The sequence below is a fragment of the Bombus huntii genome, chromosome 8 (genome assembly GCF_024542735.1).
Source record: "Bombus huntii isolate Logan2020A chromosome 8, iyBomHunt1.1, whole genome shotgun sequence".
Taxonomy (NCBI): domain Eukaryota; kingdom Metazoa; phylum Arthropoda; class Insecta; order Hymenoptera; family Apidae; genus Bombus; species Bombus huntii.
The window spans coordinates 796572-818580 of NC_066245.1; the positions used below are offsets into that span (position 1 = coordinate 796572).

General features: G+C 28.9%; 4 protein-coding genes across 8 annotated transcripts; 2 read left to right on the forward strand and 2 right to left on the reverse strand.

The window, feature by feature from the left end:
* Positions 1-6: 6 nt before the first annotated feature.
* Positions 7-8687, reverse strand: LOC126868899 (sprouty-related, EVH1 domain-containing protein 1). Of its 3 annotated transcripts, none has more exons than XM_050624875.1 (7): positions 8531-8687; positions 6864-7238; positions 5745-6066; positions 5468-5636; positions 5194-5255; positions 4577-5127; positions 7-4357 (listed from the first exon to the last, which is right to left on the reverse strand). In XM_050624875.1, the coding sequence occupies exons 2-7, from the start codon at positions 6881-6883 to the stop codon at positions 4201-4203; spliced, it is 1281 nt and encodes a 426-aa protein (XP_050480832.1). In that variant the 5' UTR covers positions 6884-7238; positions 8531-8687; the 3' UTR covers positions 7-4200. The 3 variants fall into 3 exon arrangements, with proteins under 3 accessions (XP_050480832.1, XP_050480833.1, XP_050480834.1); XM_050624876.1 differs by having other exon boundaries at positions 5194-5219; positions 8531-8682; XM_050624877.1 differs by lacking the exons at positions 6864-7238; positions 8531-8687 and adding an exon at positions 6187-6761.
* A 64-nt stretch (positions 8688-8751) lies between these two features.
* LOC126868903 (cyclin-C) lies at positions 8752-10908 on the forward strand. Of its 2 annotated transcripts, XM_050624883.1 has the most exons (6): positions 8760-8908; positions 8986-9228; positions 9300-9406; positions 9593-9799; positions 9922-10173; positions 10255-10908. In XM_050624883.1, the coding sequence occupies exons 2-6, from the start codon at positions 9197-9199 to the stop codon at positions 10458-10460; spliced, it is 804 nt and encodes a 267-aa protein (XP_050480840.1). In that variant the 5' UTR covers positions 8760-8908; positions 8986-9196; the 3' UTR covers positions 10461-10908. The 2 variants fall into 2 exon arrangements, with proteins under 2 accessions (XP_050480841.1, XP_050480840.1); XM_050624884.1 differs by lacking the exons at positions 8986-9228; positions 9300-9406 and having other exon boundaries at positions 8752-8908.
* LOC126868898 (general transcription factor IIH subunit 4) lies at positions 10903-13650 on the reverse strand. 2 transcript variants are annotated; one of them, XM_050624873.1, is made up of 7 exons: positions 12567-13649; positions 12375-12499; positions 12053-12258; positions 11796-11969; positions 11633-11719; positions 11319-11534; positions 10903-11227 (listed from the first exon to the last, which is right to left on the reverse strand). In XM_050624873.1, the coding sequence occupies exons 1-7, from the start codon at positions 13078-13080 to the stop codon at positions 11146-11148; spliced, it is 1404 nt and encodes a 467-aa protein (XP_050480830.1). In that variant the 5' UTR covers positions 13081-13649; the 3' UTR covers positions 10903-11145. The 2 variants fall into 2 exon arrangements, with proteins under 2 accessions (XP_050480830.1, XP_050480831.1); XM_050624874.1 differs by lacking the exon at positions 10903-11227 and having other exon boundaries at positions 11320-11524; positions 12567-13650.
* Positions 13651-14310: 660 nt separating this feature from the next.
* On the forward strand, positions 14311-21703 carry LOC126868886 (cleavage and polyadenylation specificity factor subunit 1). Its single transcript, XM_050624839.1, has 20 exons — positions 14311-14622; positions 14697-14911; positions 15014-15321; positions 15400-15650; positions 15738-15919; positions 16001-16291; positions 16367-16540; positions 16636-16773; positions 16857-17006; positions 17065-17226; positions 17308-17543; positions 18707-18917; positions 19031-19197; positions 19266-19509; positions 19630-19815; positions 19888-20136; positions 20205-20534; positions 20605-20878; positions 20948-21077; positions 21161-21703. The coding sequence occupies exons 1-20, from the start codon at positions 14454-14456 to the stop codon at positions 21345-21347; spliced, it is 4254 nt and encodes a 1417-aa protein (XP_050480796.1). The 5' UTR covers positions 14311-14453; the 3' UTR covers positions 21348-21703.
* Positions 21704-22009: the final 306 nt, after the last annotated feature.

Here is a 22009-nt window from a genome sequence, read left to right on the forward strand (position 1 = left end):
AACATATTTCCAGAATGTACTGTAATGTATTTCATAAACTTTTAGAACAACAAACTTGATTTATATGACATTTTGTCATGATACAATATATTTATTTCTTATACATTTGGATTATGATACATATTTTTAATTACAATGATACAAGATTTAAACATTTATGATATAATGAATCTGTAAATTAAAATTGTATTTGTTAATCTTGCAGCATTTACATTATCAGTGAAAATACCCTATAAGTTTTTTTGCAAACTGATCGTTTTTGAGCACTGCCACTAATTTGTTTACATGTTTTCCATTTCTGGCAGGCACCACCTTTATGCATTTTCCCAGTTTGACAACTTTCACAATAACTTTATGTATACATATTCGTATCTATATGTGCATACGTTCCCACGTTCATTAGCTCGTTATATATGCTTACGCAACTTGCGCTTCTTTTCATGCATCCATACATATCAGTGTCGATAATTATTATCATCAACATTGTCATATAATTATCGTACAAACTATATTTATTTATATCTTCTGCTCATTATTGATCACTATAATTATAGACACGTTATAATATCTCAGATCAATCGCAACCTACAGTCATACTCCATAAGTAAAAGAATTTAAATAGAAGTACATTCATACAATGTCATACAAAACTACACTGTGAATATGATTATATATGTATCTCTCATTTGGTATGAGTCATCACAACGGACTTATTGAAAAAATAATTTTTTGTACTTATTTATAACTAAAAACGGGTCATGATATTTAATTAAATATTGTACAGAAAGAGACTGTCTACATTACATAATGTATCAATGGAATACTTTAAATCAATAAAAATAAAAAATTTGTTTGATATCAAAATTAAACTATCGATTTTCTATGGCAGTAAACAATTTAATATTTACATAGTTTGCAAATTTTTAAATAAAATTCTTTCGAATTTTGTGGATTTGTAATTCTAAAGATCTTTATATAAAATTTCCTGTATAAAATAAATCCTGACTGATATTAATCAATTTACGATAAACGCATATTGTATATAGGAAGTCTAATTATACCACTTTTGTTGTATATCTCCCTGAGCTTATTAAGTAAAAGTATAAATACAATTTTTTATATTATCAAAATGAAAGATCATTATTTTCTTGGAAGTATCTTTATTATAAGTTGTATTTAATACTCTCCCTCCCTTCTGTTAAAAGAATTAGCATGTACAAATTTAAATTTAATTTAGTAGTTATATGTAATATATTAAATGTATCTTATCTTATACAACACAAAACTGTTGCTTTTAAAACTAAGATCTATATTATATTTATTAATGAGATATTAATATATGAAAAACGAATATATTGTAATATAAAAATTGACTTTATGAATAAGAGAGTGTTGCTGTCTAGAGATATTAAATCTATTATTAAATGGATATTTCTGCTCTCTGTCCGTCTCTATTTAAATTTTGTAGGTTTTTACAAGTTATTTGCGAAGTAAACAAATATAATAAAATTATTAGAAACATTAGGAAACCACAGCAATCATATATATGTATATATATATTAAAAAATTATATGAAGCTCAGAGAGATAAAATATTATGATATCATTAAGTATAATCATGAAGTAATCAACTCACAAAAGCAGATATAAGATTTGTTATGCCAATGCAATTTGTAGTATTTAATCATGTCATATAAGATTAGTAAACTATAAGAGATATTTTAATATCTAATGTTAAATAAGAAATATAAAAAATATTTTAGATCGGATTAAGAGTAAAAGAGAAATAAAATAATTAAAATTAATTGAGATTAAATATGTATAATACATTATGTCAAATAATTTTCACTATTTGTTAATAAAACTACATTAACTGCACAGATATACAAGATTTATACATACATGACTTAAAGTTTTCAGCATAAGACAATTTTGACATAAAAAAGTTTTAATTAATAAATGAACTAAACACATAAATTATTATTATTGGACTAGAAACGTAAGACATAATGAAACTTATTGAACAATAATAATTAATTCTTCTCTTTATGTATGTTTTTAAAATACATATTTCTCCTTTTAAATTAATTAAGTGTGTCTGCAAAAGTCTTATTAATCAAGCCATTTAGTAATTAATTTACTTTGTTATTCCAAAGCAGCATCTGACTTTATCGCATATGTATTAGAAATTGTATTTCAAAAATGATGTAAAAACATCCTACAACATTTAGATCATGTTCACTGATTCTATCTATCATGTCACTTTAGAAGCTTCAATTTTAAATTATTAGTTTTTCTGCATTACCATTTATAATTATGTAGTATGAACCAGAAAACAACTATGCTTTTGTGTTGCGCTTAAAGATTTATAGCAATTTAATGAGATCAGAATTAATTCTTTGTCAACTAAAATTTGAATACAAAATATGGATTCTTAAAACAAATAAACCTTTAAAACCACACATTATGGTTTATAAAGCCAATTATTTATAAAGCATACATAATCAGATCTTCGATAAGCGGAATTATTGCTAAAAACCAACCACGACCTTCTTTTAAAAATATCTTACTCTCCTAAATATGCAACAATGATATATTCATATCATTCAATTACTGTAAAATATATAGAATGAAACGAATTACCTCCTAATTACTAATGTAGTTAAAAAAATAATTAGGTATGCAAATAATACAATAAATCAGAATCTTTTAAAGAATGCCATATACATGTATGTATAGGTATCTTAAAGAACTATAATACACTATAAAATAGAAAGTTTCACGTTTCTGTAAACAATCTATTTTATGCAAACCAAGTTTACTATCCTTCAATATAGATATAGTTAGTTTTAAACTGAAAATATATTCCAATATACATAACAAGCCTCAAACTGACAATACATGTACTTAAAGTTTCTTATACTTATTTTCATTGTGCATGAAGTAACAATAAAATTGGTAGTACTAAAAGTACCATGCTAGTAAATAGTAAATACTGATATTATTTAGCATTTAACACTGTGCCAACATAGTAGCGTAAGAAGTTCCATTTAACAGATAACTGACTATGTAGTTTATATAAATATTGATATTTTGTAAATACAAAGAGCACAATACAAAAGATCCTTAAAAACAGAATTGCATGTTAGTGATATATAAACAAAATTATATTCTACTACATATATTCACAATCATTCCCGAATGATCGTATAATTTCTTTATAAAACATGATACAATTTTTAGTCATTAATTTCAATACATATTTGTGAAAGTGCAACTAGCTTTTACCAACCAGTTTGTGCTAATTACCAAAAGAGATTCAAAATCTGTACTTGAATAAAAATAAATTGAATTTGATTCAAATTACTTTTTCTAGTAAAATTATGTAAAATGCTAAAAAACAAATTTATCAATATTGACAATATTGGATTCAGATATACAAAAAATGTACAAAATCTTACCTTAAAAACAAAAAAAAGGAAAGATAAATCTAATTTAAGTAATATGTATAATTTTATGTGTATAAAATGTTACACATTATTTTTAATTTGTTTCATGAAATTCGAAATACAATACAAAGTACAAATTAATAAATAATATCTTTAACTTATTTATAATAAAATAAAAACTTTTAATTTATTTCTGTCTAATCATCTTTCTCGATAATAGCAGCAGAATTTAATCTTATAATACAGCAAACATTTTCTTTATCGTTTTTATATGAGGCGAAAACTAGCTTTCAAACTGGGAATAACAAATTACATTTCGTTTCTTGACTGATTTCTCACAGTGTGCACCATGTATCACAAATACTTGGTCAGTCCAGATAATATTATTATGGACCAATCATTCAGAGTAAATACTAAACGATGTCCATTCTCAAATTGTTAATGTACAGATGTGTCTAAATAATGCATTTGCTAATAAAATATACAAAATGTATGGAATATACATGATCTCAGGGCTAAATGCGATAATTTGCGCTCCTATCATTTTGTTTCTTTTTTAAAAACAAATTATTTCAGAGATGACGCTGATGGATAAGTGCATGTACTGGAAGTTGTCTACCCCTTTGATACCTCTGACAACGGCCCATACTCAGATCATGACATTCATACACATTAGCCACAGCACCGCGTGATGAAGAAAAGTTAGTTGATTCAACTGAGTATGAAGCAGAGATATCAAAGGGTTCCTCCAGTTATTCCATCGGATGGTGACGTCCTCCACACATTCCACAGGACGTGCCACACCAATGAACAGCTCTTAGTGGAGGATAAATCCACAAGCAAGGAACGATCAGTGATAATAATGCCAAACCAAACCATCTGCGTCCACATCCTTCTTCTGTACTACAACTGCACAATTCAATATTGATTTATAATGTATTCTTAGCTATGTCTTGATAATCATCCCAAAAGTAAATAATAACGATTTAATTAATGAATAACTATCGAATACATTATAGATATCAAAAACCTACATTTGAAAGCTTCTTTATGATACAACTGAGAAAGTAGTTCTAAAGAATAAAAAAAAATAGCTTAGACAAACATATCAACAAAAATTTTACTCACCTGCAAGGATTTTGGGTAAAATCACCTTCAGCATCACTCATACAGTGGTATAACATACCCTGAGCACAAGACAGACACGAAATTTTTGCGATTCCTCGTCTAATAGGATCAGGTGCGTATTCACAAGACCCCCTAGGATTGTGCTGCTCTGTGTACAGCTCTTGGCAATGTTTACATCGTAATCGGATATTACGTTTCATAGTATTTTTAGAAGGTTGGGATACTATAATATCTGGTTTCTTCAAAGAACTGCCGGTATTATGTCTATTTAATCGGTCTCCTTTATGATCACCGATGATGGGATATAAATATTCATGATTAAGCGTTGTGAGCTGCACATAAGAGTAGCTATCTGATCCAACATCTTCAGTTGATGCCAAAGGATGCTGAGATGGTGGCACTTTTATAGATGGTCCACCAATATAATGAATAGGTTTATGTGAATCAGGAAGATCTGAACACTGGGAATGATAATTGGACAGTCGTACTATTCCATGAGGTGTATCCGATGAGGGACGTGGTTCTGGTGGTTCCACAGGTAAATTTAAAGTCTGTGAAATAAATTCAATTTTAAATGTGTTGATATATCTTATCTATTTCTTTTCAAAATAACATACCATAAAAACATCTTCATCCCCAACATCTAACGAGTTGCCATATAATGTGGTATTGGCCAACCCTGAATTATAGAAAATATATTGTTAAAACCTTATTTGAAGTAAACATTTATAAGTTAATATTTAAAATAACGTTGGTATCCTTACCATTTGTACATTCCACAAAAAGTAGCAGAAGAATAAAATTAATAAAAATTTATGTCATTATATTGTAAGATATATTAATTCTATCGTTATAATGGAAGTAGATGCTATAGTTAAATTAACAATTTACCTTCTAACAATTCTTCAACAGCTGTGCGAACACCTTTATCAAAAGCTCTTGCATCTGCAGCTGTTTGAAATGTTAATCCAAACTTCTTCTCTCCTGTCCTCCAGTGATGGAAAGTTGGCATTACCTTATTATATTCGAAATCTTTTTTAATTGTACAGCTAAGAACAACCTAGGAAAAGAAAATAACTCTGTATCATATTTTACAACAAATACACGTACTACAATATATTTAAATTATTAATAAATATATTTATATATATATATATATATATATTACTGATTGATCAGTGATGCGTTTCCCATAAATAAGGTATTCATGCATCTTCTCAGTTGCACCAGGTGGAGAACTGTTAGAAGATCCATGACTTTGGGTATTAGTAACACTTGTAGTTGATACAGGTTGTATACTGCTAGTAATAGAGACAGTCGTAGTAGAAATACCAGATGCATTGGTATTATTAGACTGATGTCCACCTGAAGAAGTTGGTCTTCGTCTAACCGAAACATTTGCTAAACCACCGCCACTTAGAGGAACCCAACCACCTGAACTATCATCCCTTGTCATTACCTGGGCACGAACCCTCACCAAATAGTTACCACTAAAAATAAAATTTTAAGAAATTACAAAGTGACCACTAATTAACAATAACACTTTTTAACATAAACATACTTATTAGAAATTGCTTAAAAAATTTCTTAGAAAAATATTTAAAACTTACATATATTATTTAATGCAAAGTAAAAGCATATTTATGGCGTTTTATATTATTATTTTTTTATCACGAACAAAACTAATAATATATTTAAATATTAATTAACAATATTACACAGCTGTATAAAGAATTTGTTTCTGTCACATAAGGTTTATAGGAAATGAAATTTTATTCATAAATTTACACTTGGTAAGAAATATTGGAACTAATAAAAGATCGAGATTGGTTTAAAGATATTGTAAAAACGCGCAAGACCGATATGTACGCGAAAGCGAAGAATCGCTATTATGTACGAGATAGCAGATGTTACGCGCTGACATCGATTTAATGAATGAACGGTCACCCCTACACGGACAGAGGATAACACACCAACACTTGAATCGAAATCATACGTTTACTCGTGTAAATTTTTATAGGTGTTCAGCGATCATGACACGTTTCTAAGAAGGGAAGAATCGTTTGAAGGATCATGTAAAATTTGAGGAAATTGAAATGCAATGATTGATAAGTGTCGAAAATGTTGACAGGAGAATGAGTAGGACGAGGTCAGGCAGAACTGTCAGGTGCCGCACTGTAAACGTGATATCAAAGGAGCACAAAACTTAAGCCATAGTCACGGACATTTCAGGTTTCGGAGCGGAACAATCGTCAGAAAGTATCACAGACATTGTAATATTACTTACTCCTCTGACGCCTCTGTCATGGTTCGAGCTGTCGAAGCCTTTACTCAATGCCCACTTTTTCCCACACTTCACCATTTTCGTTGCATTGAAAAGACATTCGGCCACGATTCTGTTTATGGAGCTTTTTTAGGCTAGTGCCAACCACAGGAAGCGCCCTAGTCCTCCTCCCTCTCGCATTCCCCGTAGAGTTCATCCCCACGCCCGACTCGAACTCGCAGTCCACGCCTGCTCCCTTTAGGTTTTACCGACCGTCGCTTTCGTTTCGAAAACATCTCTTTTTCTGTATCTTCTCCAATACATCTTCCACAATTGAAATATCAATCATTTTGCAAAAATATAACCGTACCGTATAATTTCTTTCGTTCCTATTTTTCACTGAAATCACAAAAAACTATACTGGCCAAAAACTCGCGCATCGACATTCACCCCGTAAAATTGACTAACTATATGCTAGCTATCGACGCTTTTACAATGAAAGCTACCGGTCTGCGCAACAGGATTCATTCATCGATGCTGCCCATACAGTCTTGTTAATAATTAAGCGCGCTAACGTCTCTATGGCGGACAATGTACGTTTAAGTTACTCATGATCCTGCGAAATTACTTTATTACTTATCAAATATTTCACTATAATCCTTATCCTCTTTTATTGTATAATTTTATCATGCTTTAAGCCTTTGAATTCTCGTGTGACATTATTTTTCCATAAAATTTACATAAAAATTATTTTGCATTATAATTTCCTGACTTTCTGATAAAAATCTCTTATAAATTGTTACATATTTATCTCATTTTATTAAACGATTTCCTATATTATATCAAACATTAACGAATAATACTTACACGTTATTTTTAACTTTATATTTCAATAAATTGTAGTTTAGCAATTAATGTACATTACAGGATGTTACCATATATATAATAATGTCATATAATCTAATAATGAGTTATTTATTTTATAAAACGCGGTATTGACTTTGTTACTTCTATCGGTTGGTGTATCCTTATTTAAATACGTCCCTGAACTTGAGGCGTTCATTTTCCAGTACATTTATCTAGTCGATGTTAAACCGTAATTATGAATCGATAATAGAACAAATTTTTATTATATGTACCATATAATGCTTGATTTGTTTTATAGATACAGAATTCAATGATATTTAAAAAACGTTTAAAAACTAATATACATACATGTATATGTATATATGCTATTTTCATAAAGAAGCTCAAGGAAAAATGTCAGTAATTTTAGTAGCGTGTTATATTAATAAAGTAACTGAATAAATGAAAATATCGATTTTATAGAATAATTCAAATAAAAAACAAAAGTGAAACTAAAACACTTGAAGTATTATAAAATAAATGAAAAAGATGTTTATTAATTTAATTAATTTGCTTTTTAAATTAAATATATCTAAATAATTTTCAGACGTATAAAACTTTTAAACGCTATATTTCATAATTGTTAAAAAAAAAGATGTCTATAAAGTATATTTAAAATACGATAAACAATGAAAATAAACAGTATACAACAATATACAAATTCACGAAACAAATGTTAAATTATAGTAATATAATTTTAAACAACTCCTTAATTTATTTTTAAAAAATTAACTAATTATTACAATTAATGATCGATAAGTGTTGACGAAGTGAAACATACATACATTACTTCATCCTCATACTCCCACGCGTAGAAAGAAACATTGATCCATATTTTTCTTTAGTTAAGTCATTTTATGTGTGTTTATTTTACACAAAACATGTACTGTGTAATATACTTTATCACGTAAAATATCAGAAAAGTTTTAGAAGTATGTTATATCTGAGATATTAAAACTTCTATTTGTACCGCGTTGCATTATCAGTTACATTCGGGAAAACGTCTTTTTAAGTATTTCCGGTACTAAAAAGTTACTGGTATAGGATTTAACATGGATCTAACCGTGGATCTAAGTTATCGGAGGTTAACTTTTAACAAATAGCGATGCAGAAAACATAGGGAAATTTGACGGGACGATATGAAGAAATGTTGCATCAAATAGGTACAAGTCACTAAATCTATTGAAATTGGTAAATTTTCAAACACAAGATTACTTAAATCACGTTAAAATTGTTTTAGAAAATATAAATTTAAATAATACGAGTGACCATGAAAATATGTTGACATTCGTGATGTTCGTACTAAATTTTATAAATATGTAGTGACTAAAGTAAATAACAACTAAATGAATAAATGCAAACCGGCATATTTTAGAATCTGGAAATAATCGAGAGACGTTTGCAGTGATATACAACTTGCTTATTTTTCCGGCAATTAACTTAATATTAATATGGCTGGCAATTTTTGGCAAAGTTCACATCAGTAAGATATTCTCATAAGCTCTTATTTTGCAACTTTATTTCATAATACAAATAAATACTTCATGCTTTTAGTCAACAATGGCTTCTAGATAAACAGGATTTAGTGCGAGAACGACAACATGATCTTTCAATTTTCACAGAAGAAGAATATCAAAAATTATTCATCTTTTTTTCTAATCGTAAGCTAAATGTTCGATTAGCCAATTAATCCAAAATGTTGTCAATGTGACTTAATATTGCGAAGATTAGGGAATATTGTTATACCATGAGTTCAATGTAACTGTATTTGTATCATTTATATACATCACGTGCTTATATATCTGTTTATTAAATAATTTAAATAAGTATTTTCTGTACTTTTTCAGTAATACAAGTATTGGGTGAACAGTTGAAGCTAAGACAACAAGTTATAGCCACAGCAACTGTTTATTTTAAAAGATTTTATGCTCGCAACAGCTTAAAGTGTATAGATCCTTTATTACTAGCACCTACATCAGTTTTTCTAGCTTCAAAGGTAGAAGAATTTGGAGTTATTTCTCACAATAGATTAATTGCAGCTTGTCAAACTGTAGGTACGTAATTGTATGTATACTATATATAATAAATAGAATAAGATAAATATCGAATGAAATAAGTCTATATCCGAGAAAAGAAATATGTGATGATTTAAGATAGTTATTATTATATATTTCAGTAAAAAATAAATTCAATTATGCCTATTCACAAGAATTTCCTTATCGTGGAAGCCATATCTCAGAATGTGAATTTTATCTTCTGGAACACCTAGATTGTTGTTTAATAGTATATCAACCATATCGACCTTTACTAATCCTCATTCAAGATGTAGGGCCAGATGAACAATTACTTACATTGGCTTGGCGTATAATTAATGATAGTTTACGTACAGATGTATGTTTATTATATCCACCACACCAAATAGCTATTGGTAGGAAAATATAAAGAGTACTTTAATAATAGGATGTATTATATCTTTTATATTATGATATATCATTGAAAATATTTTTAGGATGTTTACAAATAGCTTGTGTCATATTACAAAAAGATTTAAAAGCATGGTTTGCTGAATTAAATGCTGATATGGAAAAAATTCAAGAGATTGCACGTTACATCATTAATTTATATGAACTATGGAAAACATACGATGAAAAGAAAGAAATTCAAAGTTTATTATCTAAAATGCCAAAACCTACACCATCACCACCACAGCACTGACAGCAAGTTCTTTTATCATCTAATATTTGGGACTGATACTCTATACAAAAAATTGAATATCTTTTCTTTCATTAAACAAATTTAAATTACATACAAATGAATTGATTTATTTTGTGTATTAATTTTTGAATATTCCATCACATTTTTACATTATCTTTTTAAACAAAGCTATGATAAATAAAAATTATCTTGTATATTTTATCAAAATCATTTATATTTTATTAAATAGAAAATAAGTTTCAAAATTATAGATATTGTGTACAAGCGGGTAATCTGTAACTATATAATAAGAACAAAATTAGTTTCTTATTAAAAATCTCAATATACAATATGTATTTGCTTACGTAATTTATTACGACGAATTGTTAATTTTTAGTTGGCAATGGTTAAACTTCTTCATTAAAATAACCTGAGATGTTAATAAATAATTGATACAAACTGATAAAAATTGATCATATTTATTTTTCGCCTTAAATGACTTAGATTTTTATATTCTTACACATTTTTGTTTTTCATTTATAATATTTAAATTTATACTTTATACACTTTATGGCATATAACAAAATATTTAATGAATCATTTATCTTGCAAATATTAAAAATGAAAAAATAATTATAATTGCAAAGGAAATTTTACTATATGAATTGTTTGTAAACAGTAGTTTTCTAGTACTATTCTTGCTGTACTAACTGGAACCTTTGGAATATCGTTTCCAAAATTTTTTTACGTCGTCATGACCTGCTTTCGTAACTACTATAGTCCGTTTCCTACAAAAACAAAATATTTCATACTCTAAGCATTTGTTTATTTAATTCTTAAAAAATATATATAAATAAAATATTTAATATAGAAACAAACCTTTCGTTTTGCCAAATTAGTACTCCAGTAGAAAGAGCATGATCTCTAAGCACTTCAAAATCAGTTTGAGAAAGAAACTGACTATATAAAACTCCTTCACTAAATATGAATCTATTTCTTTCATTTTCCCATAATTTAATTTGATCTACTATAGTTGGTGGTAAAACTGGAGGACCTGCTTCTATCATTTTACCATGAGCATGTTGCTGCAAATAACTGTTGATATAGCAGAGTTCAAATTAACTGTTTACTTTGATAGTTTATTATATATATATATATATATTTATATAAGAATTATTTCAATAAAGACATACCCTACAATTTGGGCAGCAGTAATTCCACTTTTCAGAGCTTGACGTACAGAATCTCTTGTTAATATTGACACAACCAGGTTTGGAAACCTATAAACAAAATAGTTTAAGCTTTTATATGAGTGTCAATCAATAGGGAGTGAATTTGACTTCTTCAAATACATACCTATATAACATCTCACAAAATAATCCAAGTAAAGCTACTTGTAAATTCGAGTTTGTATAAGCATATACTCTGTAATTTGTTTCAACAACAATGTAACCCTCCTTCTCTGGATCTCTAGACAATGGTTTATTTTGTCCAGTTGCAATATTTAATGCTAATCTTGTGGGATAAAATCTAAACATATTCATTGAATATAATGTTATTATTTATCTTAAATAATTAAAACTATTTTAATAAAAAGAAATGTTACATTTTACCTTCCAGCTTTTCGTTTTCTTTGATAAACCAAACCAAATTCTCTTAAATGTTGTAAAAATGTTGACAGACCTTCGGACATTCCTTCAGTACTATAATCTTTACCAAGTGTCGAGAAATTTAATTGAAATAAAAAAGTAAGACATTCAACTAGGTCAAGTCCTCTTGCTTCTATTGTATCTAGGTATTGTAAAATAAAATACCACACCTATAATGTATTTAAAGTAATAAATATAGCATAAAATTTACACATTTTTACTTTTATTTGGTAAATTTAATCTTAGTTTACTAACAGTATTAGAAGAGATAATTTTGTTTAGGTACCTGCGATGCAGTTTCCAATAACAAAAATTGAAAACCTGCTTGTGTAATAACTGGGCTTCCATCAGCTTCATCTCGCTTCATCAAGCCAGCATGTAAAAGAATTCTAACAGCATCAGCAGATATACCTATAATGTAAAATAATAGTAATTATTCATATCAAAGTTCTAAAAAGATATATTTTCAATAGATTACCTTCTTGCTGTTGTGAACCAACCATGTAATGTAAAACACATTCCCACCTTTCTAATGCATATGAATCTAAAAATGCAACATCTCTAGGTTTACTATCAATTTCTAATTGGTTCGACATTGTCCATGGTTTTCCACCTCCCAAAAGAACGATTTTTAAGTTTTTCTTGAATGTAGTATTTAAAATCCATCCAGGTAGTCCACCTGGTATTGATGCTTCTTTCCATACATTTAGTTCATTTAGTATCAAAACTACTTTTTGATGTTCCTCAAAATGAAGTTTAGAACACCAAGAGGCAATAACTGCTTGAGGTACAGGTTGTTCAACAAATAATAATCGCATAACATAATGTTTTGCTATTACTGGCAATTCCCGAAACACAGCCAAGCAAATTGGAGGATTATGATATAATTTGTTTAATACTTCTGGTGGACGTGATTTTAAATATTCTTGAAGATTTTTACATTGCAATCCAGCTGGCCGTAACAAGTTTTTTCCACTTATTGTATTTGACATTTTTTATATTTAATGAAGAATTATATATAATATCGAGTAATACTTGTATTTATATTTATTATATTTAATATAAAAAAATATCTTTTATTTGTATTTCATTTTAAGTATAAAGATATATTTATATTTATCCTTTAAATAGATAATGATATAAACTATCTTAACAAATCACACAAATAATATTATACCTTACATAAACATTACATTGCGTATGACAACTACAAAATTAATATCTACAATCTCGTATCTTTTCTACAATTCACCGTCCACCTTTCTCGCGGTGCTTAACACACTTAATAGCTTGGTTTAAGACATAACATAAAACATATAAAAGATACGCAAATTCATTTTAAATATTATTTTATTTCTCTTTAACCTTATTGGTTACAAAAGTAAGCAATTTCATATTTTTACGTACTTCAGAAAATTATGATTATAGCTAAATTATTAGGTCAAAAACAAAATTCTAACAAAAGTAATATAACAATTACGTTTATTTTTTATATTTAATAAACTTGGAATCATAAACTATAGACTGTAAGTTATGTTGTGTGATCTTTCTAAGGTTTTGGGGAATTTAGCGCGGTTACAGCCTGTAATTGTTCGCGTTACAACTTCAAACAATTCGAAAACTAACTCAACGTTTGAATGAAAAAATAAACAACGAGAAAGATTAACTTGAAAAATAATTTATATTTAAAAATGAATATTTATAATAGATTGACTACTTTAACAAAGATTTGCGCTTTAATAAAATTTATTTAGACTCTGAGCTCAGCATGACAGCTCTAACGGTTCAACATTCTAACGATTTTCTCTGTTTTTAGGTTGCAGAGTAGCCCATTTATCTGTTGATTAGCCAATTTATTTATTGTTCAATAAGATAAATTCTTATTAACTAATGCTAATAAACATCAATTTGATTGGAGTTTACAATATTAGAAAGCGAGCGATTTATGCCTTGGCAATGTTCTTTCCCACGGTCATGAAAATAAATGCGAAATTTGAGAGTGATCACAGTTATTACTGATAAATTATTTTGACATTTAATAAATAAATTTGTTAAATAACTTTTGTTCGTTGCCTCGGCTACGCTACTGTACAGTTAAATTCGCAGCGCTAGAATTTACCCTATTATCATACAAGATATTCACGTTAGAGGGAACCACAAATCTATACCAATTTATAATAGTTACATGCAACTAGTTATAAATTGGAAGTAGTGCATTTTGTATTTGAGTAGTGGTATGTTATATCAAATATCATGTAATACTGAATACAAAATATATAAGTACATACTTCATACAACAATAAAAGAAGTATTGCACTGTGTATACTAACCTTTATAGAATATGATTTTGTAATGTCATAACAAAATGTATTCGATATGTAAAAGTACTCATCCGGCTACAGGAGTAGAGCACGCAATAACGTGTTACTTCTTTAATCGTTCAGAAAAATGTCTCGCAGTAGCCGGCGCAAATATTATTAGAATATTTCGTTTAATTCCAGATGTGGATATAACGAAGAAAGAAAAATACACAGGTATATTCAACTAATTATTTGTTATTTTAAAAGAAACAGATTAAGTAGCGTAGTTAAATATTACTTTTTTTTAGAATCGCGTCCACCGAAAATGAAATTAGAATGTTTATCTCAATATACTTTACACGGAAATGTAATGTCAATGCAAGCTGTAACTCTTGTTGGATCTCAAAGAGATTCTCTTTTGTTAAGCTTTCGTGATGCAAAATTATCAGTTGTAGAGTATGATCAAGATACACATGACCTTAGAACAGTATCTCTACATTACTTTGAAGAAGAAGAAATACGGGTAATTAACATTGTTAAAAAATATTTAAAACTTATATGTTTCAAAATATAGGATAAATTGCAAATCCAAGACATGACATAATTATTTGTATCATTTTTTTAGGATGGGTGGACAAATCATCACCATATTCCAATAGTTAGAGTAGATCCTGAAGGTAGATGTGCAGTAATGTTAATATATGGTAGAAAATTAGTTGTCTTACCTTTCAAGAAGGATCCAAGTCTTGATGATGGAGATTTATTAGATAATTCAAAAGCGTTATCCAATAAAACTCCTATATTATCATCATATATGATTGTACTAAAAAGCTTAGAAGAGAAAATGGATAACATAATAGATTTACAATTTTTACATGGTTATTATGAACCAACATTATTAATATTATATGAACCAGTAAGGACATTTTCTGGGTAAGATTTTTAATATGTTTAATTGAACTTGTTTGATTCAACTTTTAATAAAATAATAAATATAATGTAAAATTTTAGACGTATTGCAGTTAGACAAGATACTTGTGCTATGGTTGCAATATCATTAAATATTCAACAAAGAGTACACCCTATAATTTGGTCTGTGTCAAATTTACCATTTGATTGCTATCAAGCAGTACCAGTGAAGAAACCGCTTGGTGGTACTTTAATTATGGCAGTCAATTCTCTTATTTATTTAAATCAAAGTATACCACCTTATGGAGTATCCCTAAATAGTCTAGCAGAAACCAGTACAAATTTTCCATTAAGTTGGTATTAAATAATATATATTTCAAAATACAGCTAAATTTATTAATGTTTTATTAATATTTATTAATATCTTATTATTATTATAGAACCACAAGAAGGAGTAAAAATAAGCTTAGAAGGTTCACAAGTTGCATTTATATCTTCAGATCGTTTAGTCATTTCATTAAAAAGTGGAGAATTGTATGTGTTATCCTTATTTGCGGATAGTATGCGTTCGGTAAGAGGTTTCCATTTTGACAAAGCTGCAGCAAGTGTATTAACATCATGTGTAAGCATAACGTAATTTAATTTAATTTTATATGCTTTATATAAAAACATCTTTCCCTGTATAAAATATCATAAAACTTAGGTGTGCATGTGTGAAGATAATTATCTGTTTCTGGGATCTCGTCTTGGTAACTCACTATTATTAAGATTTACTGAAAAAGAACCAGAAAATTTACAAAATACGAATGAGAACGACATAATACTCGAAGAAAATGAGACTGAAGAAACTCCAGCAAAAAAAATAAAACAAGATTTCATAGGAGATTGGATGGCATCTGATGTATTAGATATAAAAGATCCAGAAGAATTAGAAGTGTATGGAAGTGAGAGAGAAACGCATACTTCCATCCAGATCACATCATATATATTTGAAGTATTTTTATATATTATGACAAATAACTGATTGAAAACAATAAAGTATTACAAACGTGCACTTAAATTCTTGCAGGTATGTGATAGTTTGTTAAATATTGGTCCATGTGGCAACATATCTATGGGTGAACCAGCTTTTCTATCAGAAGAATTTTCACATAGTCAAGATCCTGATGTTGAACTTGTTACAACTTCTGGATATGGTAAAAATGGGGCACTTTGTGTCCTTCAACGTTCTATTCGGCCTCAAGTAAATAATTGTTTTATACTTTGAATAATTTGTGAATTATTTAAATTCAAATATTTTACAAGATATGATAAAAATACTGTTTACATTTAAAACAGGTTGTTACTACATTTGAATTGCCAGGATGTGAAGATATGTGGACTGTTATTGGTACATTAAATAACGATGAACAAATAAGACCGGAAGCAGAAGGAAGCCATGCTTTTTTAATTCTAAGTCAAGAAGATTCAACAATGGTACTATACTTTCTATGTAGCCATAATTTTTAGTTTCTAAATATAGTAATATATTGTTTAAGATTAAAATATCTTATATTTAGATACTGCAAACTGGTCAAGAAATTAATGAAGTAGATCAAAGTGGATTCAGTACACAAGGAAGTACAATATTTGCTGGAAATCTTGGTGCAAATAGATACATAGTGCAAGTTACTCAAATGGGTGTACGCCTTCTACAAGGAATTGAACAGGTACATACAATGTTATTCCAATTGTACTTAAATATAAATTTTCATATCATAATTACAGATTCAACACATGCCCATAGATCTTGGATGCCCAATTGTACATGCAAGCTGTGCAGATCCTTATGTGACATTACTTTCCGAAGATGGACAAGTCATGTTATTGACTCTAAGAGAAGGGCGTGGAACTGCAAAATTGCATGCTCAAGCAGCCAATTTATTATTCGTAAGTTTATAACGCTATTATGTGTTTATTATTGTTCTATTGTAGTATTTGATTAACTCTCTTATTTTATCCAAATTTTAGCGTCCTCAAATAGAAGCATTATGTGCTTATAGAGATGTTAGCGGAATATTTACAACACAATTACCTGAAAATGTAGAAGATGAAGCACCTGAAGAAGAACACAATATAGAAGAACCACCTATTGTTGGTAATATTGATAATGAAGATGATCTACTGTATGGTGATGCACCAGCTTTTCAAATGCCTACACCATCACATACTAAAACATCTGAAGGGGTATCTAAAAGAACTCCTTGGTAAGTTTATTTCAATTCAAAGTTATTCACTAATATTATATTAAATAACATATACATGTCGGAGATGAAAGGATGTCGAAGCCTCCCCTTTGGAACTTCGGGATAATTCCCTAACACCGCAATCTAGATTCTATCATAGGCGTAATTAAACAATTGTCGTCTTTCGATCCGATTGTATTTGTTCGAGATTTGTGATAATGAGCTTGGGCTCAAGGCCCAGCCAGTCGCCGAATGTAGCCGCGGTCACGGGATTTTTTATCTAACAAAGGTACGGAGTAATTCTATAGCTCTCCTTAAAAGAAATATTTGTAGCGGCACGCGACAGTAAACATTCCAACGGTTTCTGTCCCGTGGCTCGCCACACGCAGATCCTATTCTTCGGGTATGATGGTTACCAGATGCCGACGCGTCTCCACAGTACGTGATCAGCTAGCCCGAGGGCCATTATAAACACTAAGATCTAGTTACCTAAAGTCCTTCAAACAGACAAACAGTCTTTGTCCCAACTACGGGAAGATAGGGGAGATCTATTTTTTTCAACGAACGACGTCTCCCACTAGCAACTTTCCCTCGAGGGCGGCTAGCATCTTTTTCTAACCACCAATATGGAAATTGACCAATTAGCAGCAACGCCAATTTCCCTTACTTTCTGAACAAAGGCTTTTTTCGACGAATCCGATGATCTCGTGTCCTTAGACACACCCCATATAGTTTTCCTCTGTGGCATCGTTGGGACGGAAAGTCATTCTTTCTCGCGGTCCCATCGACGAATGGAGTAACACTTTACGATCAGTGAATATTACGCATCCGACTTAGATTTTGTGAGCACGTTCATCTATCATCCCGTCGACCGCGGATTCGTTATTGAACTTAGGATCATTGTCATTAGTTTCTCGAGTATCTAATTACCACGGTTACTTGTCCAATTCTATAATAATCGTATTTGCACTAGTCAATGTCTTCTCAACGACAATGTATAATCCAAATGAAGTTTCGTTTCACGCCCTGAACTCTAATTCTAATGTAAACCCGACATACATATACATATTATTACATAATATATTTAAAATATTCAATTCAATATGTTATATTCTCTTCATATTAAAATATAAATTTAAATATATAAAATAAAATATAGATTTAAATATTCTTGACATACATAGGTGGCAAAAACATTTACAAGAGATAAAACCAACATATTGGTTATTAGTATATAGAGATAGCGGAACGCTAGAAATTTATTCTCTTCCTGACTTACGCTTATCCTATCTTATCCGCAATTTTGGATATGGACAATATGTGTTACATGACAGTATGGAATCTACAACATTACAAACAACGCCTGTAAATGAAATTCCTAATCCTGAAATGCAGGTATTGTAAATAATTTAATTGAATTTAATATTATATTTTAACATACATATAAAATTAAATAAAGGATATAATTAATTAATTAACTATGAATTGATTAAATAACATATAATTAGGTGCGAGAAATTTTAATGGTAGCATTGGGTCATCATGGAAATAGACCAATGCTGTTAGTACGACTTGATTCTGAACTTCAGATTTATCAAGCATATAGATATCCAAAAGGTCATTTAAAATTAAGATTTAAAAAATTAGATCATGGTATAATACCAGGACAGTTAAGGTATATATATATTTTTTAATTGTAGTGTTTTTATTTTCATGATTTGTAATTATTAATTTCCTTCATAGACCAAAACCAAGGGATGAGGATATACCTATGATGAATGAAACTCGACATTGCATGATGCGTTATTTTAGTAATATCGCTGGATACAATGGTGTATTTATTTGCAGTGATTATCCTCATTGGATATTTCTTACAGGACGTGGTGAATTACGTACTCATCCAATGGGTATTGATGGTCCTGTTACCTCATTTGCACCTTTTAATAATATAAATTGTCCACAAGGATTTCTATATTTCAATAGAAAGGTATCATTATTCAGATTAATATAATTTATATTTTTTATTATTACGATTAATAATTATTATCTATTATAATTACTAAAATTGAGTTAGAGTGTAGGTGTACATTTTACATTTTAATTTTAGGAAGAATTGAGAATATGTGTTTTACCAACTCATTTATCATATGATGCTCCATGGCCTGTTAGAAAAGTACCATTACGATGTACACCACATTTTGTTACATATCATCTTGAAAGTAAAACTTACTGTGTCATAACAAGTATAGCTGAACCACTTAAAAGTTATTATAGATTCAATGGTGAAGATAAGGTATAAATAAAAGCATAACATCTAAAATAAAATCGCGAAAATAAAAATAACATTTTTGTTATTATTTTTAAGGAATTTACAGAAGAAGAACGACCAGAACGATTTATTTACCCTTCACAAGAACAATTTTCAATAGTATTGTTTTCGCCTGTTTCATGGGAAACTATTCCCAATACTAAAATTGAACTTGATCAGTGGGAACATGTTACTTGTTTAAAGAACGTTTCTCTAGCTTATGAAGGTACACGATCTGGTTTAAAAGGTTACATAGTATTGGGAACAAATTATAATTATGGTGAAGATATTACAAGCAGAGGAAGGGTGAATTTTACTTTTATATGAAATGCATTAAATATATATTGGATTTTATTTAGAGATTTATTTTATAGATACTTATATTCGATATAATTGAAGTTGTACCTGAACCTGGTCAACCTTTAACAAAAAATAGATTCAAACAAATTTATGCAAAAGAACAAAAAGGTCCGATTACTGCAATTACACAAGTATCTGGCTTTCTAGTGTCAGCAGTTGGCCAAAAAATTTATATTTGGCAATTGAAAGATAATGATCTTGTTGGGGTTGCTTTCATAGATACACAAATTTACATTCATCAAATGTTAAGCATTAAAAGCTTAATTTTAATAGCTGATGTATATAAATCTATTAGTTTATTAAGATTTCAAGAAGAATATAGAACATTATCTCTTGTCAGTAGAGTAAGTACAAGTGTTTTTATAATTTTGTATTTCTTCAGTAGGGAAATTTTTAAGAGAATATCTTTTTCAGGATTTCAGGCCAGCTGAAGTTTATACTATTGAATATTTAATTGACAATACTAATTTAGGATTTCTTGTGGCTGATGGTGAAAGTAATATGGCTTTATTTATGTATCAACCAGAATCGCGAGAAAGTCTTGGAGGACAAAAACTAATTAGAAAAGCTGATTTTCATCTTGGACAAAAAGTAAACACATTTTTTCGTATAAAATGCAGAGTTTCAGATCCAGCAAATGATAAAAAGCATTTCTCTGGTGCAGATAAAAGACATGTTACTATGTATGGTGAGTTCAACTTAAAAAATTTTCTCACTTAAATATTTAAATAAATTTGTAACAATTTTATTTTGTTAGCATCACTTGATGGTAGTCTTGGTTATATCTTACCCGTACCAGAAAAAACATATAGAAGATTACTTATGTTACAAAATGTTCTGGTAACACACATTTGCCACATTGCTGGTTTAAATCCCAAAGCATATCGGTAATTATTATATTAAAAGAGGTTATTTATTAACATTTAAATAATAAATATTTGTTACAATTCATTATTTTTTATTTTTTTAGTACTTATAAAAGTCATATTCGAACTCAAGGTAATCCTGCAAGGGGTATTATTGATGGTGACTTAGTCTGGCGTTATCTTTATTTACCTAACAATGAAAAGATAGACGTAGCAAAAAAGATTGGAACACGTGTACAAGAAATAATAGAAGATCTTACGGAGATAGATCGACAAACGGCTCATTTTTAAGATAGTGCCTTTTCATCATTTCAAAAGAAGAATATTTTAAAGATTCTTCCATTTGGTTCTTGAATGGTGAAAAATTGAACTGAAAGAATATTTTTCCTATTCCAAATAATAATAGTTACTTATATTTATACTTTTCATAAAACATACATGGTTAAATTAAGATTTTTGTAAACATAGTTGAAATTTAAATATAAATCATTATAACGAATGTGAGTGTATATAAATACATTAACTAAATGAATTTTGTACAGATCATGAATGTAATGTTTTTTAACTTGCTAAATTCACGAGTTATTTTGTCAAGGAAACGTATACAATATTAATTTAGGCAATAAATTTTTATAAAGATTGAAGTACATTTAAAATCTTTTCTATATTTCTATAACTTGGTATACCCTCAAAACGAATTTGAATTAAAATTTAAAATATACAATGGAATCAGCAGTACAGGAACTTGCAACTCAACCAAGTCGAGAATCTATTAGACAAAGTATTATGTTACGACGATTAACGAGATTTGAATCTGCACGATGTATGTATAATTTATAAATTATAGGTATATAAAATATTATACATTACTATGAGAGAGGAAGCTTGATTTTACATAGATAAAAATGTATAGGTGTGTAAAAATGTATGTACTGCAACATTATATTGATCAA

Bases quoted from the DNA above. Each gene is read 5' to 3' on its own strand.
- LOC126868899 (XM_050624875.1), bottom strand. From the start codon at position 6,883: ATGACAGAGGCGTCAGAGGA. The intron at 6,067-6,863 runs GTAAGTAATATT...TTTTATTTTTAG, and splicing joins ATGACAGAGGCGTCAGAGGA to TGGTAACTATTTGGTGAGGG. The intron at 4,358-4,576 runs GTGAGTAAAATT...TGAATTGTGCAG, and splicing joins TTTACCCAAAATCCTTGCAG to TTGTAGTACAGAAGAAGGAT.
- LOC126868903 (XM_050624883.1), top strand. From the start codon at position 9,197: ATGGCTGGCAATTTTTGGCAAAGTTCACATCA. The intron at 9,229-9,299 runs GTAAGATATTCT...TCATGCTTTTAG, and splicing joins TTTTGGCAAAGTTCACATCA to TCAACAATGGCTTCTAGATA. The intron at 10,174-10,254 runs GTAGGAAAATAT...AAATATTTTTAG, and splicing joins ACCACACCAAATAGCTATTG to GATGTTTACAAATAGCTTGT.
- LOC126868898 (XM_050624873.1), bottom strand. From the start codon at position 13,080: ATGTCAAATACAATAAGTGGAAAAAACTTGTTACGGCCAGCTGGATTG. The intron at 12,500-12,566 runs GTAATCTATTGA...TTTACATTATAG, and splicing joins TGGTTCACAACAGCAAGAAG to GTATATCTGCTGATGCTGTT. The intron at 11,228-11,318 runs GTTTGTTTCTAT...TTGTTTTTGTAG, and splicing joins CTAATTTGGCAAAACGAAAG to GAAACGGACTATAGTAGTTA.
- LOC126868886 (XM_050624839.1), top strand. From the start codon at position 14,454: ATGTATTCGATATGTAAAAGTACTCATCCGGCTACAGGAGTAGAGCAC. The intron at 16,774-16,856 runs GTACTATACTTT...TCTTATATTTAG, and splicing joins GTCAAGAAGATTCAACAATG to ATACTGCAAACTGGTCAAGA. The intron at 19,198-19,265 runs GTATATATATAT...TTTCCTTCATAG, and splicing joins ATAATACCAGGACAGTTAAG to ACCAAAACCAAGGGATGAGG.